General features: G+C 48.8%; 1 protein-coding gene across 1 annotated transcript in view; it reads right to left on the bottom strand.

Annotated features, from left to right (window-relative positions):
- LOC309562078 (complement factor H-like) overlaps positions 1-14,990 on the bottom strand; it is a 194,258-nt gene extending 179,268 nt beyond the window's left edge. The window contains exon 1 of the mRNA XM_082266195.1: positions 14,666-14,990. Coding sequence (XP_082122321.1) covers positions 14,666-14,735 — 70 coding nt within the window. The 5' untranslated portion in view covers positions 14,736-14,990. The remainder of the gene's footprint in view (positions 1-14,665) is intronic.
- Positions 14,991-16,839: the final 1,849 nt, after the last annotated feature.

The raw sequence follows: 16,839 nt of genomic DNA, 5'->3' as shown, positions 1-16,839 counted from the left end.
CATTCACACCTGAGACCTTGTAACACTAACCAGTTACATGACACCAGGGAGGGAAAATGGCTAATCGGGCCCAATTTGGATCTTTTTACCAAGGGGTGTACTCACTTTTGTTGCCAGTGGTTTAGACATTAATGGCTGTGCATTGAGGTATTTTGAGGGGACAGCAAATTTACACTGTTATATAAGCTGTACACCCACTACTTTACATTGTAGCAAAGGGTCATTTCTTCAGTGTTGTCACATGAAAGGATATAATAAAATATTTACAAAAATGTGAGGGGTGTACTCACTTTTGTGAGATACTGTATATAATGTATTTGTGTAAAGTATAATTTTTGTCCAGCCAAACCTTTTTTCGTTTTGGATAGAGTAGGGAATAGTTGCTATCTGGGGCTCTGTTGAAGAGTAAGGAAGAGCTTGAGCTTGTTCCAACATGTAGTCATATTAGGTCAATGATCTCTGCCCCTTTGTGTACCTGCAGCTGCAGGGCAAATTACAGCTTCCTTCAGAGTTTATTCAAATGTGTTTGGATTAGATCTATGCTCATCCTTATTGGAAAGATTTACCCTCGCTTCCTGTTGAAAACGTTTTACTAGACATTAAGTGTGAGTAACTCTGCAACGACAACACATATAGAAATAAAAATGCTTTTGTATAGCACAGTAGGGGAAGGCAAGAACCCCTGACAGATTTTCTTCTCTCCCGGTGTCCTTATTACAGTATTTTTCTTACTCTCTGTCTGGTGAGCCCCCGTTCACACTGGGGCGACCTGTCAGGCGACCTGGTCGCCTCACAGGTCGCCGTAGGTCGCCTTCCATAGAGAAGCTGCGGACCCGTTCTAATAGGAGCGACACAAGTCGCTCCGATTTAGAAAAAGGGTCCGGAGCTTCTTTGGGGCGACCCGGAGTGACCTGCATAGACTTCAATGTTATGAAGTCCGTGCCGGCCGCTCCGAGGTCGCGGTGCGAGCAGCGCGCCGCGACCTCTGAGGTCGCCCGGCAAAGTAGCGTCGCCCCAGTGTGAACGGGGCCTGAATCTGGTTATCAGGACATGAAGTGAGGGTCGTCCTCTCACATAGAGCCCCAGATAACAGTAAAAACAAATAGAAAGTTTTAATCCTTCTCCACTCTATGCAAAAAGTAAAAATGTGTTTTATCCTTAGATATACTTGCCGACCTCCAGCAGTACACAGGGCCGGAGTGGGACTCATTTTCAGCCCTGGAGTTTCATGCCTTAGACTGGCCCACTTCAGTTCACGACTCCCTATATTAAAATAATGTAATTAAAACCTCTGAATATAAGTTTGCAATGGCGCACTGTTCTCTACAGCCTTGTAATTCATTCAGTGAGAGAGAGAGAGAGAGAGAAGGAGGAGTGAAATAAAGAGGGAAGGAGAGGCAGGGAGCGAGAGAGAGAGATAGAGAGGGGTGGAAAGAAAGAGGGAAGGAGAGAGCAAGTAGGTGGGATGGAAAGAAAAAGGGGAAAGACTGACCCCCCCTACACTGCTCCCCCTACACTGACCCCTACACTGACCCCCCTACACTGACACTTCCCTTCACTGAACCCTTACACTGTCCCCCCTACACTGACCCCTTCACTGACCCCCCTACACTGACACCTACACTGACCCCTTCACCACTGACACCTACACTGACCCCCCTACACTGACACTTCCCTTCACTGAACCCTTACACTGTCCCCCCTACACTGACCCCTTCACTGACCCCCCTACACTGACACCTACACTGACCCCTTCACCACTGACACCTACACTGACCCCCCTACACTGACACTTCCCTTCACTGAACCCTTACACTGACCCCCCTACATTGACCCCTTCACTGACCCCCCTACACTGACACCTACACTGACCCCTTCACCACTGACACCTACACTGACCCCCCTACACTGACCCCTTCACTGACACCTACACTGCCCCCCCCCACCTTGCAGCAGTGGCATCTGTAAACCTCTAGCTGCTGCCTCTGCAGCTTAAACGGCGGGAGTGATAGGGAGCTGTAAAATGAGGCTCAGCAGCATGTTTTATTGCCCGCCAACCGCAAGTGTAAATGAGCCCATGGCTAGGTTCACACTGTTACAGGTGGTTGCATGTGCGGGACAGCGTGTAAATGGCACCTATTCCCCCAACCACCTGCAGGAAAAATTCCCTGCTTTTTTACAGATGCGCAAGGCTGCCATTTATTCCTTTTGGCACTCCCGCGCATCTGAAAATGCAGCACATTTTTTGGTGCGGGAAATTACACGGTACTTTTGCACCATGCGATTTTGCTGCGGCTGCGTTTTCATAAAGGTGCAGGGAACTTTTTCCTGTGTTTCCTGCAGGTACAGTAGCCCATTTAAATGAATCGGCTGCTGTGCCTGCGCAAATGTGAGTCACAGAAAACGCATTAGTGTGAACCTGATATAATAGTGACCTAAATGGAAAATACATACAGCAAGGTGCCTACAACATATTTTACTGTAAAAGCACAAAATCACTTTAAAAAAAATTTCTGCTGAGTACTCCCCTATTTAATCAATCATATCCACAGTGCTCAGCTGAAAAGAGCAGAACATCACTGCGTTGTGCAAGTGCTATAGATATATTAGATAATAAGGTAACAGGGATCATATCCCTCTGGTAAGCGCACACCCCAGATAATACTGCACGGGTGAATAGGAGATACCCACCACCACTGTTCCCCTGCATGGTCGTGAATACTTCACTGGGAGAATATTGGACAATTTTTTTGCACTGAACTTTGAGTGATCAAATTATAGTAGCACTGAGCACAAAAGCACTTTTATTTGTTTGAAGTGTTATATATATATATAATTGTATTTAATTGGGTATTTCATTTGCACTAAGCACTTTAATTGAAATCCCCTCTTAGAGAATGGTCTCCAGAACAGGTATCCCTTTTGGAAGATTACGGCCTCAATTAGACAGATGTACTTAAGCATGGTGAAGTCTGTATTTGCCTGCATGCGATTTACAGGTATTCCATGCATCTGCGTGCAGGCAGTTCATCCTGTAAATTGGGATACAGCAGCTGCACAGACACAGCTGCTGCTCCCAACTTCACATCCATGTGGGTGCAGGTGTGCGTCCTTAAATGCAGACAATGCGAGTTCAGGGACACCTACCTGAGCACACTAATGCCCACTCCCACACACATGTTAAACTGGGAGCAGCAGCTGTGTCTGTGCAGCCACTGTGTCCCAATAGACATGAATGGGAATGCCTGAAGTGGATCCATGGAACACCTGTCCTGGTCGCTAGTAAAGGGGCCAAGTATAACACCTTCACTACTAGAGTAATTTTTACCTTTGCTATGTCACCCACTTCTGGTTGGTTGGCTGTTTCAGCAAGTGACACAATTACTGTAATCATTAGAAACATCACCTTAGTTTCCTCTAGACAACATGATTAGGGTATTCCTAAGGCTTACTCCCTGTTAGCCCCAACCATATACTTAAACTAAACAAAATACCAGTGACGCCAGTTTGGAGAAAATTGGCCCGGTGGGCCATTTATTAACAACTAACCAAAAAACACATATTAACATAACCATAAATATTCCAGTACCATAAATAAGTTGTTGGTCTTGGGAGGCACAGATTCCAATTAACCTGGTATCAGCGTAATCCGTTAAACGGTCCCCAGCCGCGCAACACCAGCTCAGGGACAACCCACTTGACCACTGATACCTCCTACACTTCCGGTTAATATCCACTCTTAACCGGGATACCAGAGGGCTCCATACCTAGATGGGTCACCCTAAACACTTTTATACCAACACTGTTTTATACCGCCTCCAAAGACCCCCAACCGCCAACATCAATTATCTGAACAAAACAAAAACCCCGACAACCTCAAAGCGGCCCCTAAAATTCCCCCCCGCAAACAACCCTCAACAAACAGGGCGGGAGGGTGGGGATCCTTTCTACTTGCTGCCTACAGGGAATGTGCTGGAAGACCGTAAGTCCCCCCCACTTACCCTACTGTAGACCCCACCTATGAACTGCCCTGACCAATCCCTGACCTGACCTACATGGCCTGATGTCCTTAACCCCTGACTGCCCGTGGCCCAGTAAACCCCCTCATGAGGCCCTTCGCTTATTTTTTTTTTTTTTTTTTTTTTACTTCGGGCCTTGCTTGATTAGGGTATTCCTAAGGCTTACTCCCTGTTAGCCCCAACCATATACTTAAACTAAACAAAATACCAGTGACGCCAGTTTGGAGAAAATTGGCCCGGTGGGCCATTTATTAACAACTAACCAAAAAACACATATTAACATAACCATAAATATTCCAGTACCATAAATAAGTTGTTGGTCTTGGGAGGCACAGATTCCAATTAACCTGGTATCAGCGTAATCCGTTAAACGGTCCCCAGCCGCGCAACACCAGCTCAGGGACAACCCACTTGACCACTGATACCTCCTACACTTCCGGTTAATATCCACTCTTAACCGGGATACCAGAGGGCTCCATACCTAGATGGGTCACCCTAAACACTTTTATACCAACACTGTTTTATACCGCCTCCAAAGACCCCCAACCGCCACCGCTCGCAGGCGTGACACCTTACAACTGCGAGCCCCTCCACAAACGCAAGGCACGCTGGACACCCTCCTGAATGCCGAGTGACCACAAATCCGTGCCCACAGCATTAAGGTGAACCCCATCCCCCCGCAGATACCGCCAGGTATCCACCTCCAACTCCCGATGCCTGACCACCAACCCCCCGTTCCTAACGACAAAACGGCTAACCGCCGCATTAACCTTGATGCGGGCCTTGTTCAATTTGGCGACCGACCTGGCAAAACGCCAAGCCGTGCGGCCGACAATCTCCGACCAGATCACAACCGTGTCAGGAAATGCCAATCGCAAACGAAGAAAATCGTATTTTATGTCCCGGATAAGGTGGCGCATGGACCTGACCCCCAAATCATTGCCCCCCGCATGCAACACCAAAATCCCAGGGGCTCTGTCCAACTGTACAAAACGGTTAATCTCCGGCAGGACCCTGCACCAAAGCAACCCCGGGACGCCAATCCACCGGACGGTGGCCTCCTCTTTTGTAAAACCCAACTGCCTCCCGTCATGCCTAACCTCAGCCCTCCTGGCCCCCCAATACACATACGAGTGTCCTAAGATCCACACGAGGCATGCAGCTCCCCCTGTAAAGAAAAGAAACAGCACCACGGCAATGAAACAGCAAAACAACCAGCCACCCCCCAAACCACACAAGTACCTAAACCAAATGAGGACGAACATACAAACGAAAACGAGAAGATTCCCACCTGCCTATCCGCCTCAACGTCGCTTCATCCACACCCCACCTGGCCGCCTCCGTAGCCGCCCCGATGCGGAAGGAGTGAGAAGCGTAACGACCGGCATCACGACCCAGCTCGGACAAGCACCTCCGAAACACAGCCACAAATTGGAACCTCGACAGAGCCGAACCATCCCTGTGCATCAAAAAGGAACCCGCCACCGACGGACGCACCCGCCTGAACTCCTCCACCACCGCAACCGGGCAAAGAGAGGAACCCCCCACCCGATACAGGCGCACATACACACCCCTGCCATCCTGGTCCGTCTTGGAACGTCTCAGAAAAATCACCACAGCCGAGGCAGAACAACTCACCTCCCCGTCCTGCAGTCCGCCATGCACATTCCTAGAAGGGCTAACCAATTCCCCAATGCGAAATGCCCCGTAAAAAGCCAAAACAAAAGCCGCTGTAAACAAAAGCGACTCATATACCGAGGAGCAGATGCTCCCCAACCTGCCCACCAACTCCCCCAGCAGGTGAAAGGAGACCGGCCTACGCCCATCCGGGCGCCTCACACCCCTCCTGTACCCCTTCAACGCCTGCCGTACCGCAAAATCCTTTGTAAAATCTTCCAACCCAGACATTTTGAACAAGAACGCCAAGCCAGCCAACTTCCGAGTGATGGCCGCCGCTGACACCCCTTGTTCAAAATTCAAGCAAACGAAATACAATAAAAGAGAACGAGAGCCCATACTCACCCCCTCCACTCCTGTCCGAGTCAACAAGGCCCGCCATTCCCCCCATACCTTTGAATACGCCGCCCAAGTGCCGGCGCTCAAGGACCGTCTGATCAAGTCGGTGGCGATCCCAAAGCAATCATCCAGAGCTCCGATGGACAAGGCTCCCCCCGTTGCTCCGCAGCCGGCGCCAACTCCCGAAACCTGTCCATCTGAAAACGAGACAAAGAATCCGCCACCGAGTTGGTAACACCTGGGACATGCACGGCGTACAAGTAAACATTTAACTGCAAGCAACGCAAGACAAGATGGCGCAACAGCCGAATCACCGGCGGGGAAGCACCCGACAAGCTGTTAATGACCTGCACCACCCCCATGTTATCGCAGTGCAAACGCACCTTTTTGTCACAGAAGACCTCCCCCCACAACTCCACCGCGACCACCACGGGGAACAGTTCCAACAGAACCAAGTTCCGCAAGAAACCTTCCTCCCGCCAAGTCGCCGGCCAGCGCTCGGCGCTCCAACGGCCCCCCAAGTAGGCACCATACCCAGCGGATCCCGCAGCATCCGTGAACAAATCAATGTCCCAATTACTGACCGGACCCCGCAGCCAAAGCGAACGACCGTTGTAGGCTGACAGAAAAACGTGCCAGACCCGTAAGTCGTCAACCAGGTCCGCCGATAGCGTGACAAAATGATGCGGAGAGCGGATCCCCGCCGTAGCGGCCGACAAACGACGACTGAAGACCCGACCCATAGGCATGATCCGACATGCAAACGCCAACTTGCCGAGAAGCGACTGCAACCGCCGAAGTTGCACTTTCCGTTTCCCCACCAACAGGCAGATCTCCGCTTTTATGTCCCGCAACTTGTCATCCGGCAAGCGACATTCCATTGCCAACGAGTCAATGACAATGCCCAAAAAACTGATCGTGGTCTTTGGACCTTCCGTTTTATCAGCCGCCAAAGGAATACCGAAACGCTCCGCCACATGTTGCATGGAAGCCAACAAGACACCACACAAGGGAGAAGACGGGGGGCCAATAAACAGAAAATCATCCAGGTAATGGATAACCGAATTGACCCCCGACACTTCCCGTACCACCCACTCCACGAATGAACTGAAGGTCTCAAAAAACGCACAAGAGATAGAGCAGCCCATGGGCAAGCAGCGATCGACATAAAAGGCATCCAACCACCTGCAACCCAACAACCGAAAGCTGCTCGGATGCACCGGCAACAAACGAAACGCAGCCTCAACATCCGTTTTGGCCAGCAACGCACCCCGCCCATAACGGCGAACCCAACAAATGGCAGCGTCAAAAGACGTGTACGACACCGCACAAGCACCCGGATCAATCCCATCATTGACCGAACCCCCTTTCGGAAAGGACAGATGGTGGATCATCCGAAACATGTTCGGCTCCTTCTTCGGCACCAAACCCAACGGGGAAACCACCAAATCAGCCAAGGGCGGCGCAGCAAAAGGACCCGCCATGCGGCCCAAGGCCACCTCCTTCGCCAACTTATCGGACACCACCCCGGGGTTCAGCCGAGTCGAACGCAAATTATCCTCTAAAGGGGGAACACCATCAAGAGAACAAGGGATGCGGAAACCGACCGAAAAACCCCCCTCCAGCAAGCGGGCCGCCGCCCGGTCCGGATACCTACTTAGGAAAGGCCGCATCCTTTCCACCATCACCGGCGTCGTCCCTCTTGTGCTGAGCGTCCCCGGTACGGGGCTTACCCTGCTTAAAACAACAGGAGAAGGGGTGAGCGCCCCCACAACCGGAGCACTCATGCTTGAACTTGCAGGCAGTGCCAAAGCGGCACGTCCCTTCGTTATACTGCCAACAGAAACCCCGGCGTTTCGCGGCCGGCTGTCCTGGGGAAGAGGGACCGCCGACCCCGCTCGGAAAGGAAGACGGCACCGCCCGTGCAGAAGTCATGAGGCGCATCCACAAACTAATGTCCTTATGATCCCACCGTAACGACGGGCGGACCGCCTTCCGTTGACGGAACTGCTCGTCATACCGGAGCCACGCCACCCCCCCATACACCCTGTGGGCCTCCCCGATCGCATCCAGATAGCAAAACAAAGCGGAGCAATGCTCCGGATGCTTCTCGCCCACCACACTCGCAAAAATAGCAAACGCCTGCAGCCAATTGCTAAACGTGCGCGGAATTAAACGAAAACGCCGCCGTTCCTCATCTTCCTTCTTCGACTCCTCCGGCTTCACCCTATCCAGGTTAAACTTCTCCAACGGAAGCAACGTGAATATCTCGACGTACTCATCCTTCCAGATCTTCTCCCGTACCTCTGCCTTGAGGTGCGCCCCCAAGGGGCCCTCAAAACAGACGTACACCTCACACTTCGCGGAATCCGCCAAGCGAATCGCATCATCCTTACCTGACGCCTTGGGCTCCGCAACCTTGTCCACCGCCGGCACCGCAGGAGGCGATTCCACCGGCGCCACCACCCTGTCCCCCGAAGCCGCCGGGGCCGACCCAGCCCCCGCAGGTCCCGTGCCAGACGCCGCCGCGACCGGAGCCCCCACCGAGCCCCACGCCGCCACCGGCGCCGAACACCCCACACTCCCATCAAAACGCTGGACCAAGGACCGCAGGCCCGACAGCAAGTCCCCCAGGCCCCCGCCGCAACCGGCGCAGCAGGCCCCGGGACCCTCCCCTCCGCGACCTGCGGAGAGCCCATCCCCCCTGGAGCCCCCCCCACCACCGCGGGCCCCCCCCGGTTCTGCTCCACCCCCAACGCCCCCACCAACGCAGACAAAGCAGACCGGACAGACAAAGGGTGCAAAGATAAAGGCTCACCTGACTGGGACCCCGCGGCCGCGGGTCCCGCAGCCACAGCAGATGACGGACCAGGAGCACTTCCCTCCTCGGAACTGGACAGCTCGCCCTCCGACCGGACCTCCGGATCTTCCTCCACCACGACCGACCTGGAAACAGCAAGCGCAGGGGGGGCACTCCGCTCCACCTCCCCCCCCCGCCGATGACCGGAACTGACGTCTCCCGCCGACTTCCGCTGACGTTTTCTGCCGGGACCAGCATCCACGTCCACTTCCGGGGCCACCGCCGCACCGGACGTGCGCGGTGTAGCAGTGCCGGCCGCTCCACCCGACTGGCCAGGGCGACTGCTGGTTCCTCTCCCCCGCCGAGCCGACCCGGGCGGCCGGTCATCACCGCCACGGGCAGCCGCTGCACTTCCTGCATCCGGACGAGCGGGCGGGGCCGGAGGCCCTGCACGAGAATGGCCCCGCCCACTGGAGCTCCGCCGACGCCGAGGATTCCTCCCAGAGGCCCCGCCGCCCACAGCAAGCGAACGCTGGGACGGCGGCCCTGGAGGGTCCCCACCGGGGCTCCCCATCGTGGCGCTGAGCTCCAGGGGAGAAATCCGGGTTGTAGCGCTCCGGCGGCCGCGACCGCCGAGCGCGGGAATGCCGCTCCCCCACCTCCGCAATGTCCTCCTCCATGGCCGCCTCCAGGTGACGTTCCAGCCACCGGGTCCCACGAGACGCCGCCGCCTCCCGCAGCCGGGAGATAAAAGCCTCCAAGTCCCCCATCAAAGCCGGTAACCGCAGCAAGCCAGGGAGAAAAACAGGGGATCCGATCCTTTCTACTTGCTGCCTACAGGGAATGTGCTGGAAGACCGTAAGTCCCCCCCACTTACCCTACTGTAGACCCCACCTATGAACTGCCCTGACCAATCCCTGACCTGACCTACATGGCCTGATGTCCTTAACCCCTGACTGCCCGTGGCCCAGTAAACCCCCTCATGAGGCCCTTCGCTTATTTTTTTTTTTTTTTTTTTTTTACTTCGGGCCTTGCTTTCTGCTTGTTAGACATCTGTACTGTATCTTCTCTAACTTCAGACCCCTTGTTGTAGGCCTTGTACTTTTGATACACCATGCATGCATAGTGTCCTGGCAGTTTAGATGAACAAATAAAGAAAGTAGTTGCAGATAACAAGAAACAATAGCTTCTTAATATTAGTAGATCACTGCATTGTACCTGTAATTCATCAGTGATCTTGGGTTTAATCTGGGCATCTTCTGTCTGCTTCTGTCCCCGTCTGTCAGCCCGCCCACCACCTGAATTGCTTTAGTATTCTTAGCTCTGCCAGTGATGTAGTCCCCACATTTTCTTCATCTTCTGCCGGCCTCTATCCCCGCCTACTGGCCCGCCCACCACATACAGCACTTCCCTAGACCATTAACTACAGGTCTGATAGGAGGTGGGCGGGGACAGAAGATGCAGAAAATGCCGGGACTCAACCTGGACACAGAGCTAAGAATACTAAAGCAATGCAGGTGGTGGGCGGGCTGACAGACGGGGACAGAAGCAGACAGAAGATGCTGACACTGACAGTAAACCCGAGCCCTAAGCACTTCACCTCCGCTGCGCCCCCCTCCCCTTCTTTCCTACAATAAATTGTTCCACCCCTTGTACCGGCCCTGCACTGGACCAGCCCACCGTGAATTCTCCCGATGCTCCCGATTAGCCAATCCGGGCCTGGCAGTACATATACTGCGGCAGTTCGGCTCTATTGTGTGAAACTGCGTACCTGTACTTCGTTTCGTGCAACAGTCAGTGGGGCCGCGCTCCCCAGAGAGACAGAACGATGGTCTGCCTATGTAAACAAGAGAGACCCCCATTCTGGCAGAGATTAACACAGTGATCTTGTGTTCCTGCTATTTAGGAAAATGGATGTCTGTGTTCATCTAGTGAGTCCATCACCCCACACAGTTAGAAAGCATCCCCTAGGAACTTAACCTTTGATCACCCCTAGTGTTAACCCCTTCCCTGCCAGTGTCATTAGTACAGTAACAGTGCATATTTTTAGCACTGTTTACTGTAGTAATGTCACTGGTCCCCTCAAAATTGTCAGTTAGGTGTCCGATCTGTCTGACGCAATGTCACAGTCCCGCTACAAAATCGCTAATTTGTTTCAGAATTGTCGCTCTTTTTTGTTTATAGCGCAAAAAATAAAAGCCGCAGAGGTGATCAAATAACACCAAAAGAAAGCTATACTGTATTTGTAGGAAAAAAAGGACATCAATTTTATTTGGGTACAGTGTCACACGTGCGTGCAATTGTCAGTTAAAATAACGCAGTGCCATATCACAAAAAAAGGCCTGGTCATTAAGGGGATTAAACCTTCCGGTCCAGAAGTGGTTAATGGACTTAACATGCTGGTAATAGCTAACCAAGAGGAAGTAAAACCTGCAATTATGTAAATCTGTGTAATTTATATAACTTTAAGTGATTGTAAAGTCTTGCTTTTTTTTTTCTATTAAAATAACAAACATATACTTTACCTGCTCTGTGAAGTGGTTTTGCACAGGGCAACCCAGATCCTCCTCTTCTCGGGTCCCTAGGGTAGCCCCTGGCCCATCCCTCCTGTTGAATGCCCCCACAACAAGCAGCTTGCTATGGGGGCACCTGAGCTGAACTGCAGCCCAGTGTATCCGTTCAGACATGGAGCTGCCATTCGGCCTTGCCCCCTCTTTCTCTTGATTGGCTAACTGAGTTTGTGCGACAGCAGCGGAAGCCAGTGGCTCCACTGCTGTGTCTCAGCCAATTAAGAGAGAGATTCCCAGATGGTCGAGGGATTTGTGGACATCGCTGGATAGAGAGGAGGCTCAGGTAAGTATTAGGGGGGCTGAGGGGGGCTGCTACACACAGAAGGCTTTTTATCTTAATGCAAAAAATGCATTAAGATAAAAACCTTCTGACTTTACAACCCCGTTAAACTTTCTTTGAAAACATGGAGTTACACTTTAACATCTCTTTGCAACCACTGAAACTGAACACCATTTTAAATCAGCTATTGGACAAACAAGTGTAATTTAAGAGCTGTTTAAAATGGTTCTTGGGAATACAATGGTTAATGAACCTTGTACTATTAGATTATTGTTCTTGAACTATGTATTTTATCACGCAAATACATTTTCAAATATCGATGCAGGACACTGCCACTACCAGAATAAAACTAATTTGAAAGGCCTTTTAGGTAGGTTTAGGTAGGTTTGAGGTATGTGCATCGTTAAATGATGGTTGTGTTCTAGTCATAGCATTTGCTTATTCTATTTTCTGTTTGGACCCATGATATTTCACCAAAGTCCCTGAATGGGGCTCCTAAAAAAAACTCTAAAAAATAATAAAAAATACTATTGTAAAAAAATTATAGTAAAAAATAATATTAAAAAAATAACAAAAATGTTTATAGCACTACACAGCCACATTTGCCATGGCTGTGTTATTTTCAGGCACACTTTAATGCATAGTTTTTACCACAACACAGGTAACGCCAACTATTACATATCTCACTATTTATTTAATTTGTACTTTAGAGTGTATGCAAAAATAGAACTTTTTTGTTGTGGATAGAGTTGGGAAAGGTTAGAACCTCTGTTACATTTTGCTGTTTGTATCACCCTCTGTATTTGTCTTGGTGACCAATGTTTTTGAGGCAGAAGGTGATGCCTTCCAATGGGGATACTCGTTTTGGTGACAACAGTCTAAGAGGAAATGTTTTCTTACTGCAGAGAGTATTCCTCCCACTTCTTATGTCTAGGACACAAAGTGGAGGAAAATCTCCCCAAAGAGACATAGACAGTAAAAAAGGTTTTTTTTAAAAAAAATTCTAATCTGTTCAAAATGCAAAAAAAAATTAAAAACAGCATACATACTATAAAGCTGTTAATTATATTATTCCTCAAAATATATAAAAACTCATAATAGCTAATAAACATTTTGGTGTAAACCTAAATATAGAAGAAATTATGTCCATTCCTTGAGAATAATATACACCCACTCACTTTATTAGGTACACCTGTTTTTTGCTTGGTAACACAAATTACTAATCAGCCAATCACATGGCAGCAACTCATTTAGGCATCTAGATATGGTCAAGACGACTTGCTGAAGTTCAAATCAAGCATCAGAATGGGAGAAAAAAGGGATTAAAGTGACTTTGAACGTGGCATGGGTGTTGGTTCCAGATGGTCTGAGTCTCGATTTCAGCTGCTACATTCAGATGTTAGGGTCAGAATGTGGCATAGACAACATGAAAGCATGGATCCATCCTGCCTTGTATCAACAGTTAGTACTGGTGGTAGTGGTGGTGTAATGGTGTGGGGGATATTTTCTTGGCACACTTTGGGCCCCTTAGTATCAATTGAGCATCAATTAAACACCACGGCCTACCTGAGTATTGTTGCTGACCATGTCCATCCCTTTATGACTACAGTGTACCCATCTTCTGATGGCTACTTCTAGCAGGATAATGCAACATATCGCAAAGCTCAAATCATCTTTTCAAGCTAGCTTGTTAAATATGACAATGAGGTCATTGTACTCCAATGGCCTCCACAGTCACCAGATCTCAATCTAATAGAGCATATTTGGGATGTGGTGGAAAGGGAGATTTGCCTCATGGATGTGCAGCCAACAAATCTGCAGCAACTGTGTGATGCTATCATGTCAATATGGAACTAAATCTCTGAGGAATATTTCCAACACCTTGTTGAATCTATGCCATGAAGAATTAAGGCAGTTCTGAAGGCAAAAGGTGGTCCAACCTGGTACTAGCAAGGTGTACCTAATAAAGTGGCCGCTGAGTGTGTATATACTGTTTATATGAGGCATGAGCCTTTTTCAGACATCCAGGAAGAGAGAGGGAAAGGCAGAGATACAGTGAAGGAGAAAAAGTGAAACAGAGAGAAAGAGAGAGAAATGGGGGGGGGGGTGGAGGGGAGATATGGGGAGGGAGGGATAGAGATGGGGGGAGAGAGAGATGGAGAAGAGATAGGGAGGAATAGAGGCGAGAGTGATAGGGGAGGGGGAGAGAAAGAGTGTGTGTGTGTGAGAGAGAGATAAAGAGTGATAGAGGAAGGAAGAGAGAGATAGAGAGATAAAGAGAGAGAGAGAGAGAGTGACAGAGGAGGGGAGAGAGAGAGAGTGAGAGTGTGATAGAGGAGAGAGAGTGTATGTGTGAGAGAGAGAGAGATAAAGAGTGATAGAGGAAGGAAGAGAGAGAGAGAGATAGAAAGAGAGAGAGTGACAGAGGAGGGGAGAGAGAGAGAGTGGGAGTGTGATAGAGGAAAGAGAGTGTATGTGTAAAAGAAAGAAATAAAGAGTGATAGAGGAAGGAAGAGAAAGAGATAGAGATAGATAGAGGAGGAGAGATAGATAGATAGATAGATAGATAGATAGATAGATAGATAGATAGATAGATAGATAGATAGATAGATAGATAGATAGATAGATAGATAGATAGATAGATAGATAGATAGATAGATAGATAGATAGATAGATAGATAGATAGATAGATAGATAGATAGATAGATAGATAGATAGATAGATAGATAGATAGATAGATAGATAGATAGATAGATAGATAGATAGATAGATAGAGGAGGAGTAATAGAGGGAGTAAGAGAGAAAGAGAAGGTACTAGAGGGAGGAAGGGAGAGAGAGAGAGAGTAATAGAGGGAGGAAGGGAGAGAGAGTAATAGAGGGAGGGAGAGATAGAGGAGGGAAGATATAGTGATAGAGGATGGGGGAGAGAGAGAAAGAGGCAATCTAAATCAATATATCTGTTAGCATGCTGTGATCTTACCTTTCTTATGTGGAAAGGCGCAGCTTAAAGTGACTGCTCCAATAAATAACATCAATCCCAGAACATTCATTCTGGCTCAGAATGAGCCAATCACTCTGATAACTGATTTGGTTCTTGAAAAGTTTTAAAGCCTTCTAGCAGTTTTTCCCTTTTAATATATAGGCAAACTTCCCTTTTATGTCAATGATCTTTTCAGTTCAAATATAGGAAATGAGAAAGGGTGATGTCTCGTTATGATTACTGATTAATCATTCCAATTTCTCCTTCAGAAAATCATGGGTACTTTTCGTTCCATGAGCTATGTCTGTATGCTAACAATAACGAGCTTGTATGAACATGTGATGCTGTGGAATGTATGATTTCCTGTTTTCCTTGGTTTTCTGTGCTCTGAAATATGTCAATTACTATAACAACCATGAATGTCCCACACAGTGCACAATCAATTCCCTTATGGCAGAAATGTTTGCTAAGGGGCAGATTTAGCAATGCAAAATAAATCTCAGGCTGAGTATAAAGCTCAAGACAATTATTGCTAATATGTATTTGCAAATGTGTGCAACCAAACCCCTGTTTTTAACGCATACTGTTAGACAGTGCAATTCAGTTGGTCGCTGGCTGGTTGGTAAGTTGTGACTGGAAATCTCTTCGTTTTTTCTTGATCTGCGTCCGCCCTTCCAGTGCCCCTTACCATTAAGACCAGTTATAGGTGGAGGGGGTGACCATTTTTTGCATTATCGTTGATATCTATATTAAGCCAGGCAACGCACTGACACCTTTGCCGCCATTGTGCGATGTGCTGGGTGTTCAGTGTGACCCTGTGCCTTTAAGGAGGGGTGGGCTCCCTCTAGTCACCTGTCCTCCATCTATCTCATTAAATGCATGTGCTCTCATTGTAGAGACTCTTTAAATTGTAGAGTTAGGGACTGCAGATTACAGGGTGCCTTGCAGCGGCCTGCAGCTTTCGCATGTATTTGCAAATGTGTGCAACCAAACCCCTGTTTTTAACGCATACTGTTAGACAGTGCAATTCGGTTGGTCGCTGGCTGGTTGGTAAGTTGTGACTGGAAATCTCTTTGTTTTTTCTTGATGTTTATACTTGCAAACAGTAAAAAAAGACTTGTTTACCTACACTACTGCCAGGGAAGCATTGTTCTGTTGTATACCTCAACTGTGATCTGCCCCCACCATATCCAGATCTGAACAGAGCCTTACTGTTTAGGGAAAGCAAGCTAAGTGTCAGTCAATTATATTGACAGTCCCTGGAGAACCAAGCAAGATGGAAACTATCTTATAGCTTTTTAATGTCTAATGCCCCGTACACACGTGCAGATTGTCGGCCGAAAAGATTCGGCCGACGACCGATCGGCCGATTGTAGGCTTGTTAGTATGATGCTTCCGACAGCCGACAGCGCACTTTCGGCCGAACAGAATCTGTCATGCAAGCATTACAATTTTTGTATGCCGACACCAGAACGGCCGATTGTTCGCCAATCAGTACAGAATTTGTCCGACAGACAGCAGATTTGCAAGACTGGGCATGCTCAGAAAAGAAAAAACACAGGGAAAGTTAACCATCACATGACATCACTTCTGCAGTCGGCTGTTGTTGGCCGACAAAATTCGTGTGCAGTCTTTTGCACTTTTCAACAGACACGACAGCCCTCGGACAAAAGACGGCCGATCGTTCGGCCGACGATCGGTACGTGTGTACGAGGCATAAGTTAACCACTTCAGTACCAGGCTCTTTCTTGTCTTAAGTTCCAGAACCTTTTTTTTCTGAGAGGTATAGGCTGTGGCCTACCTTAAAGGAGAAATCTGGCCAAAAATAACAAGATCCAATACCAAGACCAGTCTTTGCTGTGATTGTCATCTTCAATCCAGAGATTTTCCTGGCAGCACTTTTATTCCACCAACTTCCTCTGAGCCCAAATCATCCAGGACCAGTTTCAAAACCTGTGATTAGACTACTAAAGCAGTGGCACAGTGGTGAGCTCGCCTCTCTGTCACTCTTCTTTCTCTTCATATCAGCATGCTTCTTGTCAGCACATGAACTGATTGGTTCCTTGTACTGTTTTTTCCTCTAACTCTCTAGCCCTGCAAGAGACTAACAGGTCAAATTCAGGGATTTAGACTATTTGCATCAAAAATAAAATGAAATAAATAAATAAATATAA

This window comes from Pelophylax lessonae, assembly GCF_965119305.1.
Source record: "Pelophylax lessonae genome assembly, chromosome: 8".
Taxonomy (NCBI): Eukaryota; Metazoa; Chordata; class Amphibia; order Anura; family Ranidae; genus Pelophylax; species Pelophylax lessonae.
Note: the sequence above shows the minus strand (reverse complement) of the source record. Positions and strands in the feature narration are given on the sequence as shown.